Source organism: Camellia sinensis, chromosome 8, assembly GCF_055761805.1.
Source record: "Camellia sinensis isolate YWXY chromosome 8, ASM5576180v1, whole genome shotgun sequence".
NCBI lineage: Eukaryota > Viridiplantae > Streptophyta > Magnoliopsida > Ericales > Theaceae > Camellia > Camellia sinensis.
In genome coordinates this window covers 172,935,127-172,952,886 of record NC_138968.1, presented here as the reverse complement: position 1 = coordinate 172,952,886, position 17,760 = coordinate 172,935,127, and the positions used below count along the sequence as shown (strand labels likewise).

Below are 17,760 nucleotides of genomic sequence, written 5' to 3'. Positions count from 1 at the left end.
TGAAAGAAAAATAAAGAAAGAAATAATAAAAATATATTTGAAATCAAAATGAAAGATGGGGGAAATAAGGAAAGTGGTTTGGAGAAAATAAATAAAAATAATGGATTTTGAAATCAAACGGAGGAGAGAGAGGGGACAAGCCCATGTGAGGGAAAGAGGGGTTTTTTTTTTTTGTGGTGTACAGAAAGAAAAAGAGAGGTTTTTTTTTTTGGGGCAAAAAAAAAATAAGAAGGGAAAAAAAAGGTTAAAACGAAAGTGAAAGAAAAAGAAAAAAAGAAAGAAATAATAAGAAGATATGTGAAATCAAAACGAGAGAGTGAGAGAAAAAGGAGATTGGTTCACGTGGGTTTCTTGGCCCACGGTTTTGGTGAAAACCTGCAATGGTTTTTTTTTTTTTTTTGATAAAATAAAATAAATAAAGGTAAAGTGGGGTAAAGCAAGGGTAGCGTGAATCAGCATGCGTTTTAAAAAGTGAGGAGGTATGAATTAGAGTGGGTATGGGTTTGTACAAAATAATAATAAAATAAATGAGTGGAGAAGGTTGGCCCACGCACACACACAGTGTATGATGGGTTTTATATATATATATATATATATATACTGAGAGAGTGGGGAACAAGGGGAATAATGAATATGATGAAAGTGGGTGCAAACTCTGAAACAAGATGGGATTTCCAGCTAGAAAGCAGAAAACAAGATGGGATTTCGAAATCAACCATGGAGGAGAGGCATACGCATACTCTGTTTGGGAAGTACGAAATGGGGAGATTACTGGGAAAAGGCACGTTTGCGAAGGTTTACTACGGAAAACAATTGGAGTCCGGAGAGAGCGTGGCGATCAAAGTGATAAACAAAGATCAGGTGAAGAAAGAAGGAATGATGGAGCAGATCCAGAGAGAAATCGCGGTGATGAGACTGGTGCGACACCCGAATATTGTCGAGCTGAAAGAGGTTATGGCAACTAAAACCAAGATTTTCTTTGTCATGGAATATGTCAAAGGCGGCGAACTCTTCGCCAAGGTAGCCCGAGGAAAGCTCCGGGAAGACCTCGCCAGAACGTACTTCCAGCAGCTGATCTCCGCAGTCGATTTCTGCCATAGCCGCGGTGTCTCCCACCGCGATCTCAAGCCTGAAAACCTCCTTCTTGATGAAAATGGTGATCTCAAAGTCTCCGATTTTGGGCTCTCTGCTTTGCCGGAACAGCTTCGAAACGATGGCCTTCTTCATACCCAGTGTGGAACTCCGGCGTATGTTGCGCCGGAGGTGCTGATGAAAAAGGGTTACGATGGTGCTAAAGCTGATCTATGGTCTTGTGGTGTGATGCCCATCATTGTTGCAGACATGGTGTTCGACGAAATGTCCCAGAGGGATTTTGGGTTTGTTTCGGCGAGGTGGTGAAGCAGAGTGAAGGTATGTGTAGGTTGAGGTCCGGCGGGCGGCTAAGGTGAGGTTGCCGCCCGCCGGGGAAGCGAAAATATTAGGTTCTAAACCTACTCTGATACCATGTTAAAATTCAATGCATAAAGAGAAATAAATTCAATGTATAAAGAGAAATAGAGAATTGTATAGATATAGATTGTATTATTGATTGATGAATGTTATGTTGAGCTCTCTCCTTTATAGAGGAGAGGGAGAACAATTACAACCAAAAGTAGAGGCACAAATATTAAAGGTACATTATTAAAGCATACTAATTATTATACTAACCTAATTATTAAAGCAGCACTTTACATATTATATTCTAACAAATCTTGCATTTGATCTTGTTTTAGAACTTTGGAGCTTCAAGGAACCCATGCATGTGTTGAATTTGCATTGTTCTTCATGTTCTTGAAGTTTATGTTGAAATTGTGTTCAATTGACTTACCTTTGGGCTTGATTTTACAAAATTGATCTTCAAAACATGTCATACTATGAGTTTACAAATGTTTTCCAGAAAATTAGCCCAAAAGGATCGAATTTGATGCATTGTAATTGAGTTTTGAGCTAGAGGTTCAAATTTGAAAATTCCAGATTTTGGACTCACGCTCGAGCGGGGAAAGTTACGTTCGAGCGGGAATTTCATGCATCCAGTACTTTTACTGTAGCTTGCAGTCCGCTCAAACGGAGTAATCCACGCTTGAGCGGATTCCTTTTGTCTGCATGTCCGCTTGAGCGTAGAAGGCCACGCTCGAGCGAGACCCCTGTTTCAGCAAAATTTTGAAAAGTGTTTTAAAGTGCACCTTTGCATCCTCATTCCATCCTAGGCATTCCTAGGCCATGTTTAAGACTCTATAGTGAGGGTAAGAGATTAGAAACACACTACGAGCCAATGAAATAAGTTTTGTACAATTAGAACGCGTGTTTCAAGTGTGTATCTGTTATGTATCGTGTAGGTCACGTGCCACGTCCTGTCTGATCGATCTGCTCTGTCTGTCTGTCTCCAAGCCCACTATGAGTAATAACTCTGTAAAGTTATGTTTAACCTAAGTATTTTCTGCCTGGTATGGTATAATCTGTTTTCTGAAATGCTATCTTACTAATGATGAATGAATGTCCAATTTTCTAAAAAGTATTTGTGGCACCCTTAGTCCACGTGGCCCTCGCCCAGGGGTAACAATACCGTGGCCAATTTTCATGTGGCCCTCGCCCGGGGGTAACAATACCGCGGCCAATCTGCACGTGGCCCTTGCTTGGGGGTAACAATACCATGGCTACTTGCGTGCAAGATATGGACCTTTATGGTCGTTGGTACCAACTATGTATGTGGGTCTCTGGACCAATCTGTTCTGATAGCTAATGGGTGTACCATGTATGATCTTATGCAAAATCTGAATATAAAAATGTATATGAATCTGTTTCTGTTTTGAAGTCTGATTATGCTCTAATTTAAATGCTGGATTCTAACTTGTGCTGGACATCATTCATATAACCCCTTTACCCTGTTATTATTCACTGGGCTTTCGCTCATAGTTTATATTATGTATGTAGGTGAGCCGACACATGACCAGGGCCAAAGTTGACGGCCCTCTGTACCGTTTTGTCAGCCAACCCTTGTGCCTCCCGAGGAGGTTCCGATTGAAGTTTAATGCCAAGGCTGTTTTTCTTTTCATGCTAGTCTCTGTAACTATTTGTAAAGTCAGATATTGGGAAGTTCACTTCTGTAAATATTTTGTAAATATTGTGTATCTAGACTGACATGTTTATATATATAAGTAAGTTTTGAAATGTTCTGTCCCATGTACGTTATCACAGCTCATTGGACCTTGTCTACTTTGTATTATTGCTTCCGCAGCCTCTTAATATTTGTTAATCTGTTCAGAAGCCTTTGGTAATCCATGGATTACTGGCCGGTTACGGTGCTAAACCTATAGGGGCGGGTTTGGGTCGTGACAGTTTTTCTTTTGTTTCCAAATTTTCTTTTCCTTGATGAATTCCCATTAAATTGTAGAGAGTCTTGTGTATTTTTGAGCTCAAACTCAGATGAGATGAAGTGGGGGATAAAGATTTTGTCACCAGCATCCTATCTTTTCGACTTGAATTGGTTGTTTGAAGAGACCAGGAGCACAAATTGGACCTATGCAGAGAGTGGCAACCATGATACCGGGAAAGAGGGTGAGGGATGTGAGGAAGCAATTCAAGGAATTGGACGATGTGACTACCCCATCATATATAATGATTAGCACATAATTAATTAAGGAGATATGAAAATTAATTATTAATTATTCTAATTTAATTTGGGATTTATGAAAATTATAGAGATTGATTCATATATGATTCTATTGAGAATTTACTTTGGAATTAGAAATTGAAAGTCTAAATGGCTTAATAAAGTACAAATGATGAATTGAATTATTTTAATTTCGAGTATCGGACCATATGGGAGTTTAATTAAATATTCAATTCAGATTTATAAAATTGAGATTTGATTAATTGGATTCGAATTGGAGTTAATCAAGTTATACGAATAAGGAATTAAGATTATTATGAATTGAATTTATTTATGAGGTGTTCAATTGAGTATGTAATTTATTGATAAAAATTTTTAGTTTGATTTGAAATTGAAAGCCTTATTGATGTGAGAAACCAAAATTGAGGATAGAAATAAGTTTAATTTAATATTTGGAGCCTTTTGGGAATTTGAATAAAAATCTGATTCAGAATGAGAAATTATATATAATTAATTGGATCTTAATAGAAGTTAAATTAGATTAATTAAATTATGTGGGACTTATGATTCATTATGATTAGGTAACTTATGTGCTAATCAAGATGTACTAAGGTCATGTGTTGCCTAATTAAGTTAATTTTTAATCATAAATTGAATAATCTAGAATTGAGAGTGTAATGGGTGTGGGTGTAGTGAGCAAATGTGTGTTGTGTGTATGTGAGTGATGTGTTGGAATTCAAGGATGAGTGCACGTGTGCAATGTAAAGAGTGGAGTGTGTGTGTTGTATTGATTTCATTAAGTGAAGAAGTGGGTTCATTTACAAAAGAAACTGTGTGAGAGAGACAGAGAGTTGAAGTCAAGAATGAAGAAGTGTGTGTGTTGGAGAAGTCTGAAAGTTAAACAAAAAAGAAAAGAAAAGAAAGAGGCTTGAGTTCAAGTTCAAGAGAAGAAAAAGAAGAAAAAAGGGTGAAGTGCAAAGAAGAGACTCAATCTTCAACAAGAAATTCAACAAATCAAAGCTTTAGGTAAGAAATTAAAGATTAAATCTTGTAGATAAGTCACCTAATAGCTTAAAATAAGGAGTAATTGGGTTCAATTGCGTATAATTAAAAAGAATTAGCAAGAAGATGAAGAAAAAATGAGTTGCGTGTAAGGTTATGGAAATAAACATGGAAATTAATTATTTTTGGTTTGATGTTAAAAATCTTGCATGAATTTGGGTCTCATTTTTACATGCATGTAATTTAGAAGAATTAAAGAATAAATATGGAAATAATTGTAGGAATTCTTCAAATTGAGTTTGGGTTTGTGAACCTTGATATATATATGAGATGTATATTTGCATGTACCGTGAGTTTTGAAAGGATTTAAGCCATGTAAGTTTATTATACATTTGCTTTTGAAGAAAAGTTTGGAAACCATGAGCTCATGAAAATATGGGTTTTGATTTTGATTATTAACCCATGCATGTAATGTAATTTTAAGAGTTTTATTTAATTTAAACAAATTTTGGAATATATTAAATTAGTTAGTTTTATTTGAATTATATATATTCAATGTTTGCTAGGAAATTGACAAGAAAATGAAGAATTGGAGTTAAGATCAAGTTTATAAAGTTAAATTAGAAATTAATTATTTTTGGTTTAATTTGGAAAGTTATTGTTAAATTAAGCTCCATAAATTACATGCAACAACGATTTTATTGAAGATTGATCATGGCTCATAATTATCTTCATGTTTTGATGAAATTTTGCATGAGTTTTGGACATGAGATTGTGTTTTAAAAGCTTAATTTATGTTTTAGAATTTATGAGGTTGAAATTGGGCTTGATATGAAGAGAATGAATGAAATTTCAATTTGGACAATATGGAAATAAATTATAATTTATATTTGAGAATAAAAACATTAGTTTGATTTAGATTTAAATTTCATACATCCAAATATTTTTGAAAGGACTCTATAGATTCAATTTTAAGTTTCATTAAACAAAGATAGAATTGAAAGATGTACTAAGGTCATGTGTTGCCTAATTAAGTTAATTTTTAATCATAAATTGAATAATCTAGAATTGAGAGTGTAATGGGTGTGGGTGTAGTGAGCAAATGTGTGTTGTGTGTGTATGTGAGTGATGTGTTGGAATTCAAGGATGAGTGCACGTGTGCAATGTAAAGAGTGGAGTGTGTGTGTTGTATTGATTTCATTAAGTGAAGAAGTGGGTTCATTTACAAAAGAAACTGTGAGAGTGACAGAGAGTTGAAGTCAAGAATGAAGAAGTGTGTGTGTTGGAGAAGTCTGAAAGTTAAACAAAAAAGAAAAGAAAAGAAAGTGGCTTGAGTTCAAGTTCAAGAGAAGAAAAAGAAGAAAAAAGGGTGAAGTGCAAAGAAGAGACTCAATCTTCAACAAGAAATTCAACAAATCAAAGCTTTAGGTAAGAAATTAAAGATTAAATCTTGTAGATAAGTCACCTAATAGCTTAAAATAAGGAGTAATTGGGTTCAATTGCGTATAATTAAAAAGAATTAGCAAGAAGATGAAGAAAAAATGAGTTGCGTATAAGGTTATGGAAATAAACATGGAAATTAATTATTTTTGGTTTGATGTTAAAAATCTTGCATGAATTTGAGTCTCATTTTTACATGCATGTAATTTAGAAGAATTAAAGAATAAATATGGAAATAATTGTAGGAATTCTTCAAGTTGAGTTTGGGTTTGTGAACCTTGATATATATATGAGATGTATATTTGCATGCACCGTGAGTTTTGAAAGGATTTAAGCCATGTAAGTTTATTATACATTTGCTTTTGAAGAAAAGTTTGGAAACCATGAGTTCATGAAAATATGGGTTTTGATTTTGATTATTAACCCATGCATGTAATGTAATTTTAAGAGTTTTATTTAATTTAAACAAATTTTGGAATATATTAAATTAGTTAGTTTTATTTGAATTATATATATTCAATGTTTGCTAGGAAATTGACAAGAAAATGAAGAATTGGAGTTAAGATCAAGTTTATAAAGTTAAATTAGAAATTAATTATTTTTGGTTTAATTTGGAAAGTTATTGTTAAATGAAGCTCCATAAATTACATGCAACAACGATTTTATTGAAGATTGATCATGGCTCATAATTATCTTCATGTTTTGATGAAATTTTGCATGAGTTTTGGACATGAGATTGGGTTTTAAAAGCTTAATTTATGTTTTAGAATTTATGAGGTTGAAATTGGGCTTGATATGAAGAGAATGAATGAAATTTCAATTTGGACAATATGGAAATAAATTATAATTTATATTTGAAAATAAAAACATTAGTTTGATTTAGATTTAAATTTCATACATCCAAATATTTTTGAAAGAACTCTATAGATTCAATTTTAAGTTTCATTAAACAAAGATAGAATTGAAAAATGATTTTTTTTAAACGTGAAATCCAAGGTTTAAATGTGAATTAAAATTATAGAATTTTGAAGTATTAGTGGAATTAACTTTAACACTGTGTTTGGTTAGGGGATTTGGGAAGGGCTTTGGAAAGGGAAAAGGAAAAAGTGTGTGAAATTAGGTGAAATGTTGGTATATTTTATTTACATTTCACTTACCGTTTCTATTTCCCTTTCCAAATCCCCTTTCAAATCCCCTCACCAAACACACCATAAATAATTGTAATTGGGAATGTTTTTGCATATTCGAGTGGGTCATGCATGAATTTGGAGCCTTAGTAATGTGTTTTGAAGTTTAAACAACGTTCTGGAAAACCCAGAATTTGTCACCATCGCTCGAGCGAAGAAGTTGTCACTTGAGCGTAGAATGCAAGCAACTAGTATTTTTGCTGACCAAAGGGGCCGCTCGAGCGACCAATGTTACGCTCGAGCGAAGAGTCTTGTTTCAGAAATTTTGAAAGTTGTTTCATATTTCGATTTCCGTTCTCTTTCACTTCCAAGCATTCTTAGGCAAAAATTATGACTCATCAAGATTAATAAACTATGAATCAACATAAATTAGTTGGTTAAAGAATAAGTCATTGACTTAGTAATAATTGATTAAGATGGCAAGTAAGAAATCGATCTATTAAAAAATGACTTAATAATAAAAGAAAATGTGAAATAAGAATCCGATTCATTTGAATAAAGGAAGAATACACGTAGTAGAATCTCGGACTACTTAGACAAAAAAAGACAAGAAAAGTCAAGCTTGATCAAGGAATTGATATTGTGTTTCAATGTGTATATGTTATGTGTTTGTGTAGGTTACGCGTTATTGTCTGCCTGATCTGTGATCTGTCTGATCTGCTTTTGCAGCTATCTGTGAGTAATAACTTAGTAAAACTATATTCAACTTTATTTACTTTCTGTATGATAAAATAAGATATGTTTTCTGAAATGCTATGTTCTATACAATGAATGATTGTCCGATTTCTGACAATGCATTCATGGCATCCTTAGTATCATGTGATATCTATTAGCTGTTACCCGATATTGGAGGTTCCATTATGGAACTTATTATGTCTGGCATTTGTTACCCGTACCAGAGGCTCCATCATGTGGTTCAGTATATCTGTTATCTGTTATCTGTTACCTGGATCCGAAGGTTCCTTTATGGAACTGGTTACTCATAACCACCATATGTTCTGCATCTGTTATGTATCTGTTCTGTTAGCGCTAATGGATGTACCACGTATGCTTAAGCATGAACTCTAATTTCTATATATGATTTGGACAAGATTATGAATATGGATTTGCTTCTTTTTCTGAAATAAATATGAATCTGTTTTCTAAAGCTAATATGGGACATCATTCATTAAAGCCATTTACTTTGTTATTATTCACTGGGCTCCGGCTCACTGTATTATTTATGTATGTAGGTGATCAGGCGCGTGACCAGGCTTAGAGGCATCTGCCTGGAATCTGTTTTTGTCAGCCACCTATGTGTCTCCCCTGGAGGTTCCGAATATATCAAGTGGTTATGACTACATGATTTAAAGTTTAAGCTTTGTTTTCTTGTTTAGCTAAACAAGTCTTTTTGTATTTTGTAAATAGGGTTAAGTCATTTTTTGTTTAATCTGTATATATATGACGACGTAAGAATGATATGTATATATGTATGTAAAAGTTTAAAAATTTTCTGTCTCATACAAGCCTGTACAGCTCAATGGGCGTTGTATATTTGTTATTTGCTTCCGCTAGCCCTTAATATTGTGTTAATCTGTCTCAGAGACCTTCGGTAATCCCACGATTACTGCCCGGTTACGATACTAAACCTATAGGGGCGGGTTTGGGTCGTGACAGAGGATGATGTTAGTAGTATAGAAACAGGTTTGGTTCCAAATCCTTGGGGCAAGTCATCCCCTTTTACATTGGAATAGGGAAATAGTCATGGAATTTGTGGGTTCAAGCAGTCATATAGTCCCGTCGGAAAGTAATCCTTTTAATTGTCCTTGGTCAGATGAGAAGGAAAGAGAGATAGAGAGAGTCGAGAGTCCAGTGTTGGGAGTCTGGAGTTGGAGTCAAGGGAAGGAGGGAGTCGGGTGTCGGAGTGAATGGAATGAGTTGTCGCAACCTCGATCGTTAGAGTCAAGGGAAGGAGGAAGAGGCAGAGAGATCTATCTGTGTTTGGGAGAGATTTTGAATTCTCAAGTGTGGGGTCTATGACACACGTACATATCACGTGACTTTCCACATCAGCTGAGGGTGGATGGGAGTCAACCTAACTGGGGTTCAGAGCATTTTTCTATTACTGTCTTTTTCATGGAATGTCACGTACTCACCAAATGCTAATATGGTTGCCAATGTGACATTTGCGATAATATTTTTAAAAAAACTTTGCTTGGTTACACTTTTCCAAAAATAATTTTCAGAAAATTCTATTTTCTTGTTTTTCGTATTTTTTTTTGTTTTTACTGAATTTTTTTAAATATTTTAAGCAATTTTTTTTAATACTTTTTAGACATACCTAACATAAATATAGCTAAAAAGTAAAAAATTTGTAAAAAAACTTTTTAAAAATTCACTAAATACCAAAAATACAAAAAAAAAATACGAGAATTCAGTATATTTTTTTATATTTTCATATATTTATTAATTTTTTAAAATATTTTTTCACAATTTTTTTACTTTTTAGATACATCCAAGTAAGGTGCATCTAAAAAAGTAAAAAAAATGTTTAAAATTTTAAAAATATTTACTAAAAAAAAAAAAAAACGAAAACAAAAAAACTCAATTTTCAAAAAACTTAATTCAAAAAACTCAAACCAAACACACTCTCATACTTTTTAATATTAGTTTTAAAAATATTATAAAAAAATAATTTTGAATTTATGAACTTTTTGATTTAATTTGTTTCTGGGTCCCTTTATAAATATTAATAATTAAAGCGGGAAGAGCTTGGCACAGCAATGACGAACTACACCAAACTCACTTCAGCAATTACGTCAGCCAATTTCCACGCACCCACACTTCTATATAAATAAATGAAGGAATACCCCAGTACACTTACTTGATACCCATTCTCTCTTTCTCTCCCTGCGTTTCTCTGGAAACTCTGGCTAACAATACAAAGTAGAAATTTGGTGGTAAATTAATGGCGAAATCAGCAGAGGAAGTACACCCAGTGAAGTCATTTGGATGGGCTGGCAGAGACGACTCTGGTATTCTTTCTCCCTTCACATTCTCAAGAAGGTACTTTCATTATTGTCTCTCTCCTTTTTTTTTAAAATTTTTAAGTTACTTTATATGTAATTCAGGCAATTCGTAAGCAACAAAAAAGAATCGGGTTCGTTCGTTGTTTCGTGCTTATTGATAATCTATGATGATAACGAGTGAAGTTGGATCTATATAATGTAATTGTGGATTATGATGATGTTTGCAGGGCAACAGGGGCTGAAGACGTGAGGTTCAAAGTGTTGTATTGTGGTATCTGTCACACTGACCTTCATCAACTTAAAAATGAATGGGGTGGCTCCAATTATCCCCTCGTCCCCCGGTATGAAACTTGCACCTCCCCCCCTCTCTCTGTCTCTCCCTGTATATATGTATAATTACAGTGAACTTATGGAATGGAAGTTTTGAGTCAACTAATATAGAGAAATATTGGTGGAGCTGGTTCTGTTATTTTCTAGTTTGAAGTCTTTGTTTCTAACATGAAAACACAACCCACTGGGTAACTTAAATTGGCCATGAAATTGCTTTTGCAAATCAAAGTGTGCTCAAATTCAACACCCCCAGATAATGTCACTGCACATAGCAATGCCACTTCTATCTCTACTGTTATCGGTTCCTCTAGTTAATCATCTGGATTTATATAGATAAGGAAATTTTGATCATTTCATTCATTACTTTACTTGTGATATTTTGATTGACAACTCAATTCAGGCACGAGATTGTGGGTGTTGTGACTGAAGTCGGGAGCAAGGTTCAAAAGTTCAAAATTGGGGACAAAGTTGGGGTGGGGTGCATGGTTGGAGCATGTCACTCGTGCGACAACTGTGCCAACGATCTTGAAAATCACTGTCCCAAGGCCATACCTGCTTACAATGGCACCTACCACGATGGAACAACTACGTATGGAGGTTACTCTGATCACATGGTCACTAATGAGCATTTCGTGATCCACATTCCAGAAAACATGCCTCTTGATGCTGCTGCTCCTCTCCTTTGTGCTGGGATCACGACTTACAGTCCCTTGAAATATTATGAACTTGGCAAGCCTGGTATGCATGTGGGGGTGGTGGGTTTAGGTGGCCTTGGCCATGTGGGTGTGAAGTTCGCAAAAGCTTTGGGTGCTAAGGTGACTGTGATTAGTACATCCCCTAACAAGAAGAAAGAAGCCATTGAACATCTTGGTGCTGATTCATTTTTAGTCAGTCGAGATCCTGATCAGATGCAGGTAACAAATTTTCTTGTTTATGTTGTTATGCACTTATAATGTTTGTTTTTGTGTTCTTATGTTGGCATGTTGAATGTGCATAGGTGGCCATGGGCACAATGGATGGTATCCTTGATACAGTATTCGCAGATCATCCTCTCTTGCCGTTGCTTGGTCTGTTGAAGTCTCATGGAAAGCTCATCATGCTTGCCGCATCGAACAAGCCCCTGGATCTGCCTGCCTTTCCTCTGCTTATGGGTAAATATTTGACACTATTAATTTGTTACATGAATTCAAAGTGGATTATAAACCGACATTGCCCGGTGGAAATCATTTCTAAATTTGAATGTGGAATGACAGGAAGGAAGTTGGTGGGTGGAAGTACCATTGGAGGGTTGAAGGAGACACAAGAAATGATTGATTTTGCAGCTAAACACAACATAACAGCAGATATTGAGGTCATTTCGATGGACTATGTGAACACTGCAATGGAACGTCTTGAAAAAGTTGATGTCAAATACCGGTTTGTCATTGACGTTGCCAACACTTTGAAAGCTGCCTAGTTTGCCAATGTAGCTCCTAGACGTTGTCTTCTTTTGATACTATCATTAATATGTAGTTTGCCAATGTAGCTCTTGAACGCTGGCTTCTCTTTTGATACTGTCATTAATATGTAGTTTGCCAATGTAGCTCCAAAACATTGACTTCTTTTGATACTGCCATTAATACTGTCAAAGAGAAATTAAGGTACTTGTATTATCTATCTTCTATCGCTGGTGTCACAGCATGTGACATCTCAGTTTGAATACATAAATACAAGTTTTGATGGTAAAAGTTTATAACCTTGGAAATGACGAATTAGTATAGTGAGAGGGTAATTTGTGAACAAATTGGGCCGAGCTAGGAAAAGTCTTCTTTGGAAGTTAAGCCGCGCAATGGGCCGAGATAAGAGCTGATGTAGCTCGGTCTTGGGCTAAGAAGACACTAGGTCGGTCAGAGATGGGTTGCAAGGGCTTGGACCTAGCTATCTGAAGGTAGTCTTTTATCGGACCAAGATGTTGTCAATGGAGAGTGCCGAGCTATGTGTAGCTCGGCAGGGTGCAATTCGGTAAATAGGCTTACGGTCACATGGGCCGAACGACAGGGGACCGAGATAAGGCAGCTCGGTCAAGAATGTATATCCGAGCATAAGGGAGTGGCCATCTCACTAGGCTTGCAATGATGAGGGTGTTCTAAGGATAAACATTATCCTTGGGCATGAGTCTCCTAGGAGGACTCTGCTAAGGAGAGTTAGAGTCCTATTGGAATTGTGCAAACCATCTCACTTGGTTGGTAGTGAGTAGAGTGTTATCAGGATAGACACTCTTCACTGGGAGTGTGATTCCTAGAAGGACTCTTATAAGGAGAGTTGGAATCCTACTAGGATTGTGTGAGGCAAAATCTATAAAAGCTCATAGCAGGACCTTTGTACAGGTATCACAATTCTTACTCTAGAATACACAGAGCTTATTGTCTATTGTCTAGTTGTTGACTTAGGCATCAGAGGGGTTTCCGGCACACACTTGCCGGTTAGCTCACGTTTGTGTTTTCAGGTAGCAAACCAACATTGTTTGAAAGAGTGCAAACTTGATCAACAGGATTATACGAGAAGATTATTTCTATGCTCATACAATTGGCATCGTCTGTAGGAAAAACAATTACAAAGAACAAACCTCTTGATAAAGTTTTTTTTCAACTGATTTCAATGGCGCACAATGAAGATTTGCCGCAATCTACTATTGATGGGCAAACCCCAGAGAGGGGTGGGAGACCCAAAGGCTTACTTTTTATCCCACCCATGGCAGAGTTAGATTCCTAGTGACGGAACCCCCGGAGGGATACACGGGAAAGATGGGGCTCCAGTCCTCGTCCCTCCCAAAGTCCTGAAAGGTAGAGCCAGAGGTTGGATCCTCAGGTTCTGGAGGATCGCGTGAGGGAGCAAGACGAATTGATTCGGAGGATGGCGGCAAATATGGAGACAACGAAGCGCCAGATAAAGGAAAAAAGGGACGACAGAAGAAGAGGTAGGCAAGAGCAGAATGCACTCCCGCTACTCAGAAGATCGTGATAGGCAAGTAATATCATCTCAGACGGAAAGTAGAAGCCTAAGGATAGGTGGTACACAATCACGAATCTCTAAGACTCGTTACTCAAGGTCTGAGAGAACGAGGACTAAGAGGTCGTATACCGAGGGAAGCAGTTATCGGCCCTCGCACACGCACCAAACGACATCTAGGCACACGAAGTTTCCTAGGTCGGTAGACCTGTGTACAGTGCTAGAGGAGAGGGCCTGATGAAAGGAGGACACCCAGGTTCACGACCCTCGTAGAGTTTTAGCTCTACAACGATTGGCTCCTAGGACACATGGAAGTGTCGAGGTGGGGATGCCAATACCATGCCTTGATTACAAACCAGCAGATAAAGTGTTGGCAAGGATGTAGAGCTCACCGTTCGTTCCGGCAATTGAGAATGCACCGTTATCCTCAGGCTTCCACCAGCCCAAATTCACTGCTTATGAGGGGAAGTCAGACCCTTACATGCACTTGAGCTACTTTTGCCAGGTTATGGCCGTGTATTGGCGAAACGAGGCTTTAATGTGTATCCTGTTTCCTTCCAGCTTTAGTGACCTGGGTTTAACATGGTTTGAAAGGTTGTCAAAAGGTAGCATAGCTTCATGGGCGCAACTAGTGGAGACATTTGTGACCAGATTTAGAACGAACACCAAGACACCAGTGGAGATTGACCAGCTTCTCTCCATAGACATGGGCAAGAAGGAAACATTGAGGTCTTACAATAACCAGTATTTGGAGACTTTTAATCAGATTGGAGATTGCCCCACAAACTTAGCTATCGCACAGTACAAACGAGGTTTGATGGCTGGCAATAAATTGAGGGATTCAATAACAATGACACCGCCTCTTACTATGGAAGCCCTGATGGAGAGAGTGCACCAACACATCTTGGTAGAGGAGGATGGAATACACACCAAGGCAGAGTCTGACACAATAGCGAGGTCGGACGAAACACCTTCGGCAAAAGTTAACACGGTCGACAAGAAGGACCAACCACGCAAAAAATCTTTGCCTAACTGGGGGCAAAGTGGGTTGGTAGGTTTGACCAACTCTTTCTAAAAATTCTTTTCCCAACTGGGGGCAAAGTGGGTTGGTAGGTTTGACCAACTCTTTCTAACAAATCTTTGCCCGACTAGGGGGCAATAAAGAAGGTTGGCATGTTTGACCAACACTTTTTTCTTCCTCTAGCCGAGATAAGGATCTAGGCTCAAGAAGGTTGGCAGGTTTGACCAACACTTTTTTCCTCTAGCCGAGATAAGGATCTAGGCTCAGGGACGTTGGCAGGTTTGACCAACACTTTTTTCTTCCTCTAGCCGAGATAAGGATCTAGGCTCAAGGAGGTTGGCAGGTTTGACCAACACTTTTTTCTTCCTCTAGTCAAGATAAGGATCTAGGCTCAGGAAGGTTGGCAGGTTTGACCAACAGCTTTCATTCTTTCTCTAACTGAGATAAGGATCTAGGCTCAAGAAGGTTGACAGGTTTGACCAACACTTTTCATTCTTCAGCCCAAATGAGGATATAGGCTCAAGAAGGTCGACAGGATTGACCAACACTTTTTCATTCTTCAGCCTAGATGAGGATCTAGGCTCAAGAAGGTTGGCAAGATTGACCAACACTTTGCAATCTATAGCCGGGATAAGTATCTCGGCCAAACAAGAAAAGGCGGGCAGGAAATGGTACACTATAATAAAGGAAAAGCGCCGTGACCAAGCAAGAAGTACAAAAAAAAAAAAAAAATTTCATTGATTGAAAGGTAATTACAAGAGGTGGGCCATATAGCTCGGTTACACAGAAAGAACGCTTTCTTGTGTGATTGCGAACTCGAAGGATATAAATGTTAAAGGAAAAAGGCAGGGATGTTCAAATTTTTTGGGGTACATGACGGTTGTAATAGGAGAATGAGGATAATGGGGGCACGCCACGTATCCTAGGAATGACGTCGTTGAGTACCAGACAAGACTTATTAGGGCCGAACGAGTTGTGAAACCGAACAACTTTTCTAGCTCGCTAGAGTTGGGCTTTCTTAGCTCGGTTGGAAGAAAATAATCCCAAACATGCTACGCAGATGTAATTAAGGGGCAATTGAGAGGGTAATTTGTGAACAAATTGGGTCAAGCTAGGAAAAGTCTTCTTTGGAAGTTAAGCCGCGCAATGGGACGAGATAAGAGTTGATGTAGCTCGGTCTTGGTCTAAGAAGACATTAGGTCAGCCAGAGATGGGTTGCTAGGGCCTGAACCTAGCTATCTGAAGGTAGTCTTTTATCGGACCAAGATGTTGTCAATGGAGAGGGCTGAGCTATGTGTAGCTCGGCAGGGTGCAATTTGGTAAATCGGCTTACGGTCACACGGGCCGAATGACAGGGGACCGAGATAAGGCAGCTCAGTCAAGAATGTATATCCGAGCATAAGGGAGTGGCCATCTCACTTGGCTTGCAGTGATGAGGGTGCTCTAACGATAAGCATTATCATTGGGCATGAGACTCCTAGGAGGACTCTGCTAAGGAGAGTTAGAGTTCTACTGGGATTGTGCAAACCATCTCACTTGGTTGGTAGTGAGTAGAGTGTTATCAGGATAGACACTCTTTACTGGGAGTGTGATTCCTAGAAGGACTCTTATAAGGAGAGTTGGAATCCTACTAGAATTGTGTTAGGTAAAATCTATAAAAGCTCATAGCAGGACCTATGTACAGGTATCACAATTCTTTCTCTAGAATACACAGAGCTTATTGTCTATTGTCTAGTTGTTGACTTAGGCATCGGAGGGGTTTCCGGCACACACCCGCTGGTTAGCTCACGTTTGTATTTTCAGGTGGCAAACCAACATTGTTTGGAGGAGTGCAAACTTGATCAACAGGATTATACGAGAAGATTATTTCTATGCTCGTACACATGGTATCTTATTCATGGTTTGATGATGGAATTCATTTTAGTAACTTTTATAAGTTTATCAAAATTATAAGATTGGCTTTTTCTTTTTTCAAAATTTTCTTATAAAATTCTCATCCTAATCACATGCAATCCAATCCAAAAAAAAATAAAAAAATAAAATACATGCCATATGTAATATATATACATATATATTTTTCCTTTTTCCTTCTATCTTCTTTGCCAAACTTGTGCTCAGATGTTGAAAAGTATTTACCATCCACACTAAGAATTTTTGTTTGGAAATAGGGGCAGAAGTCCTTCTTGGGCATGGGCAAGAAGGCTTCATTGGCAGGTAGGCAACGATAAGTCCATCCGTTTTTGGGATGATAAGTGGGTGCTTCAGTCGCATAATTTAATAGTTCAAAATCCAAAGCCAAGGGGTTGCCAAGCTCAGTGGGTGAGTGATGTGATAAATCCAAACATACAAGAATGGGACCATGGTAAATTACAAGAGCTGGTTGGGCGTGAGAAAGCTAGCGCTGTTATGACTATCCCAATCTCATTAGTTGACCAAGAGGACTCTCTTATTTGGCATCACACCAAAAATGGAAAATTCGAAGTTAGAAGTGGGTATTAGATAGCAATGAGGGATTATCAGTTAAGGACCTCAAATGGGGCTTCTACCTAAGTCTATTTGCTTGAAAAGTTTTGGAAACTTTTGTGGTCACTCCCTATTCCTACCAAAGTTAGAAATTTCTGGTGGCGGGTGTGTGGTAATAATTAAGTTAGCTACTAAAGAAAATCTTTTTCGTTGTAAATGTGCTACCTTCCAATGTTGTTCTATATGTGGTGTGTTTTATGAGTCTATTGAACACCTACTCTTTCAGTGCAGTTGGAGTAGACCTGTGTGGTTTGGGAGCAAACTCAGCTTCTTGGCAGGTCATGATTCTACTTTGTCGGTTGCAAGCTGGACTCAATCCATTTTTGAGAGTTGCACCAACGATCGGGATTGAAAAGACAAGTGGGAAAGGCAACAATAGTTGGGTGGTGTATTTGGAAGGCTCATAATAACTGGGTTTTCAACCAATCTGAAGTACAGCCTATGCATGTCATCAGACAGGCTTCGTGTTTTTGGAGGGAGGTTTGCTCGGTGTTTTCAATGGAAGTTCCCTCTCCTGCAATTGTAAATAGCTCGGGTCAGGCCTGCACTAGGTGGAACCTATTAACCAAGGCATGTTTAAAGTGAGTTGTGATGCTAGCTTTGCCTCAAGAG

The 17,760-nt window shown here is 37.7% G+C and overlaps 2 protein-coding genes and 1 long non-coding RNA gene across 3 annotated transcripts; all 3 read left to right on the top strand.

Annotated features, from left to right (window-relative positions):
* The first annotated feature begins 704 nt into the window (after positions 1 to 704).
* LOC145797516 (CBL-interacting serine/threonine-protein kinase 25-like) lies at positions 705 to 1,413 on the top strand. Its single transcript, XM_082884783.1, has one exon. The coding sequence runs from the start codon at positions 718 to 720 to the stop codon at positions 1,396 to 1,398; it is 681 nt and encodes a 226-aa protein (XP_082740909.1). The 5' UTR covers positions 705 to 717; the 3' UTR covers positions 1,399 to 1,413.
* A 3,076-nt stretch (positions 1,414 to 4,489) lies between these two features.
* On the top strand, positions 4,490 to 8,778 carry LOC114274900 (uncharacterized). Its single transcript, XR_014339068.1, has 2 exons — positions 4,490 to 6,079; positions 8,511 to 8,778. It is a non-coding gene; the product is annotated as an uncharacterized LOC114274900 (long non-coding RNA).
* A 1,253-nt stretch (positions 8,779 to 10,031) lies between these two features.
* Positions 10,032 to 12,343, top strand: LOC114274899 (putative mannitol dehydrogenase). Its single transcript, XM_082884782.1, has 5 exons — positions 10,032 to 10,323; positions 10,514 to 10,627; positions 11,017 to 11,530; positions 11,614 to 11,767; positions 11,870 to 12,343. Exons 1-5 carry the CDS (start codon positions 10,226 to 10,228, stop codon positions 12,070 to 12,072), a joined length of 1,083 nt encoding a protein of 360 aa, XP_082740908.1. The 5' UTR covers positions 10,032 to 10,225; the 3' UTR covers positions 12,073 to 12,343.
* The last annotated feature ends 5,417 nt before the right edge of the window (positions 12,344 to 17,760 follow it).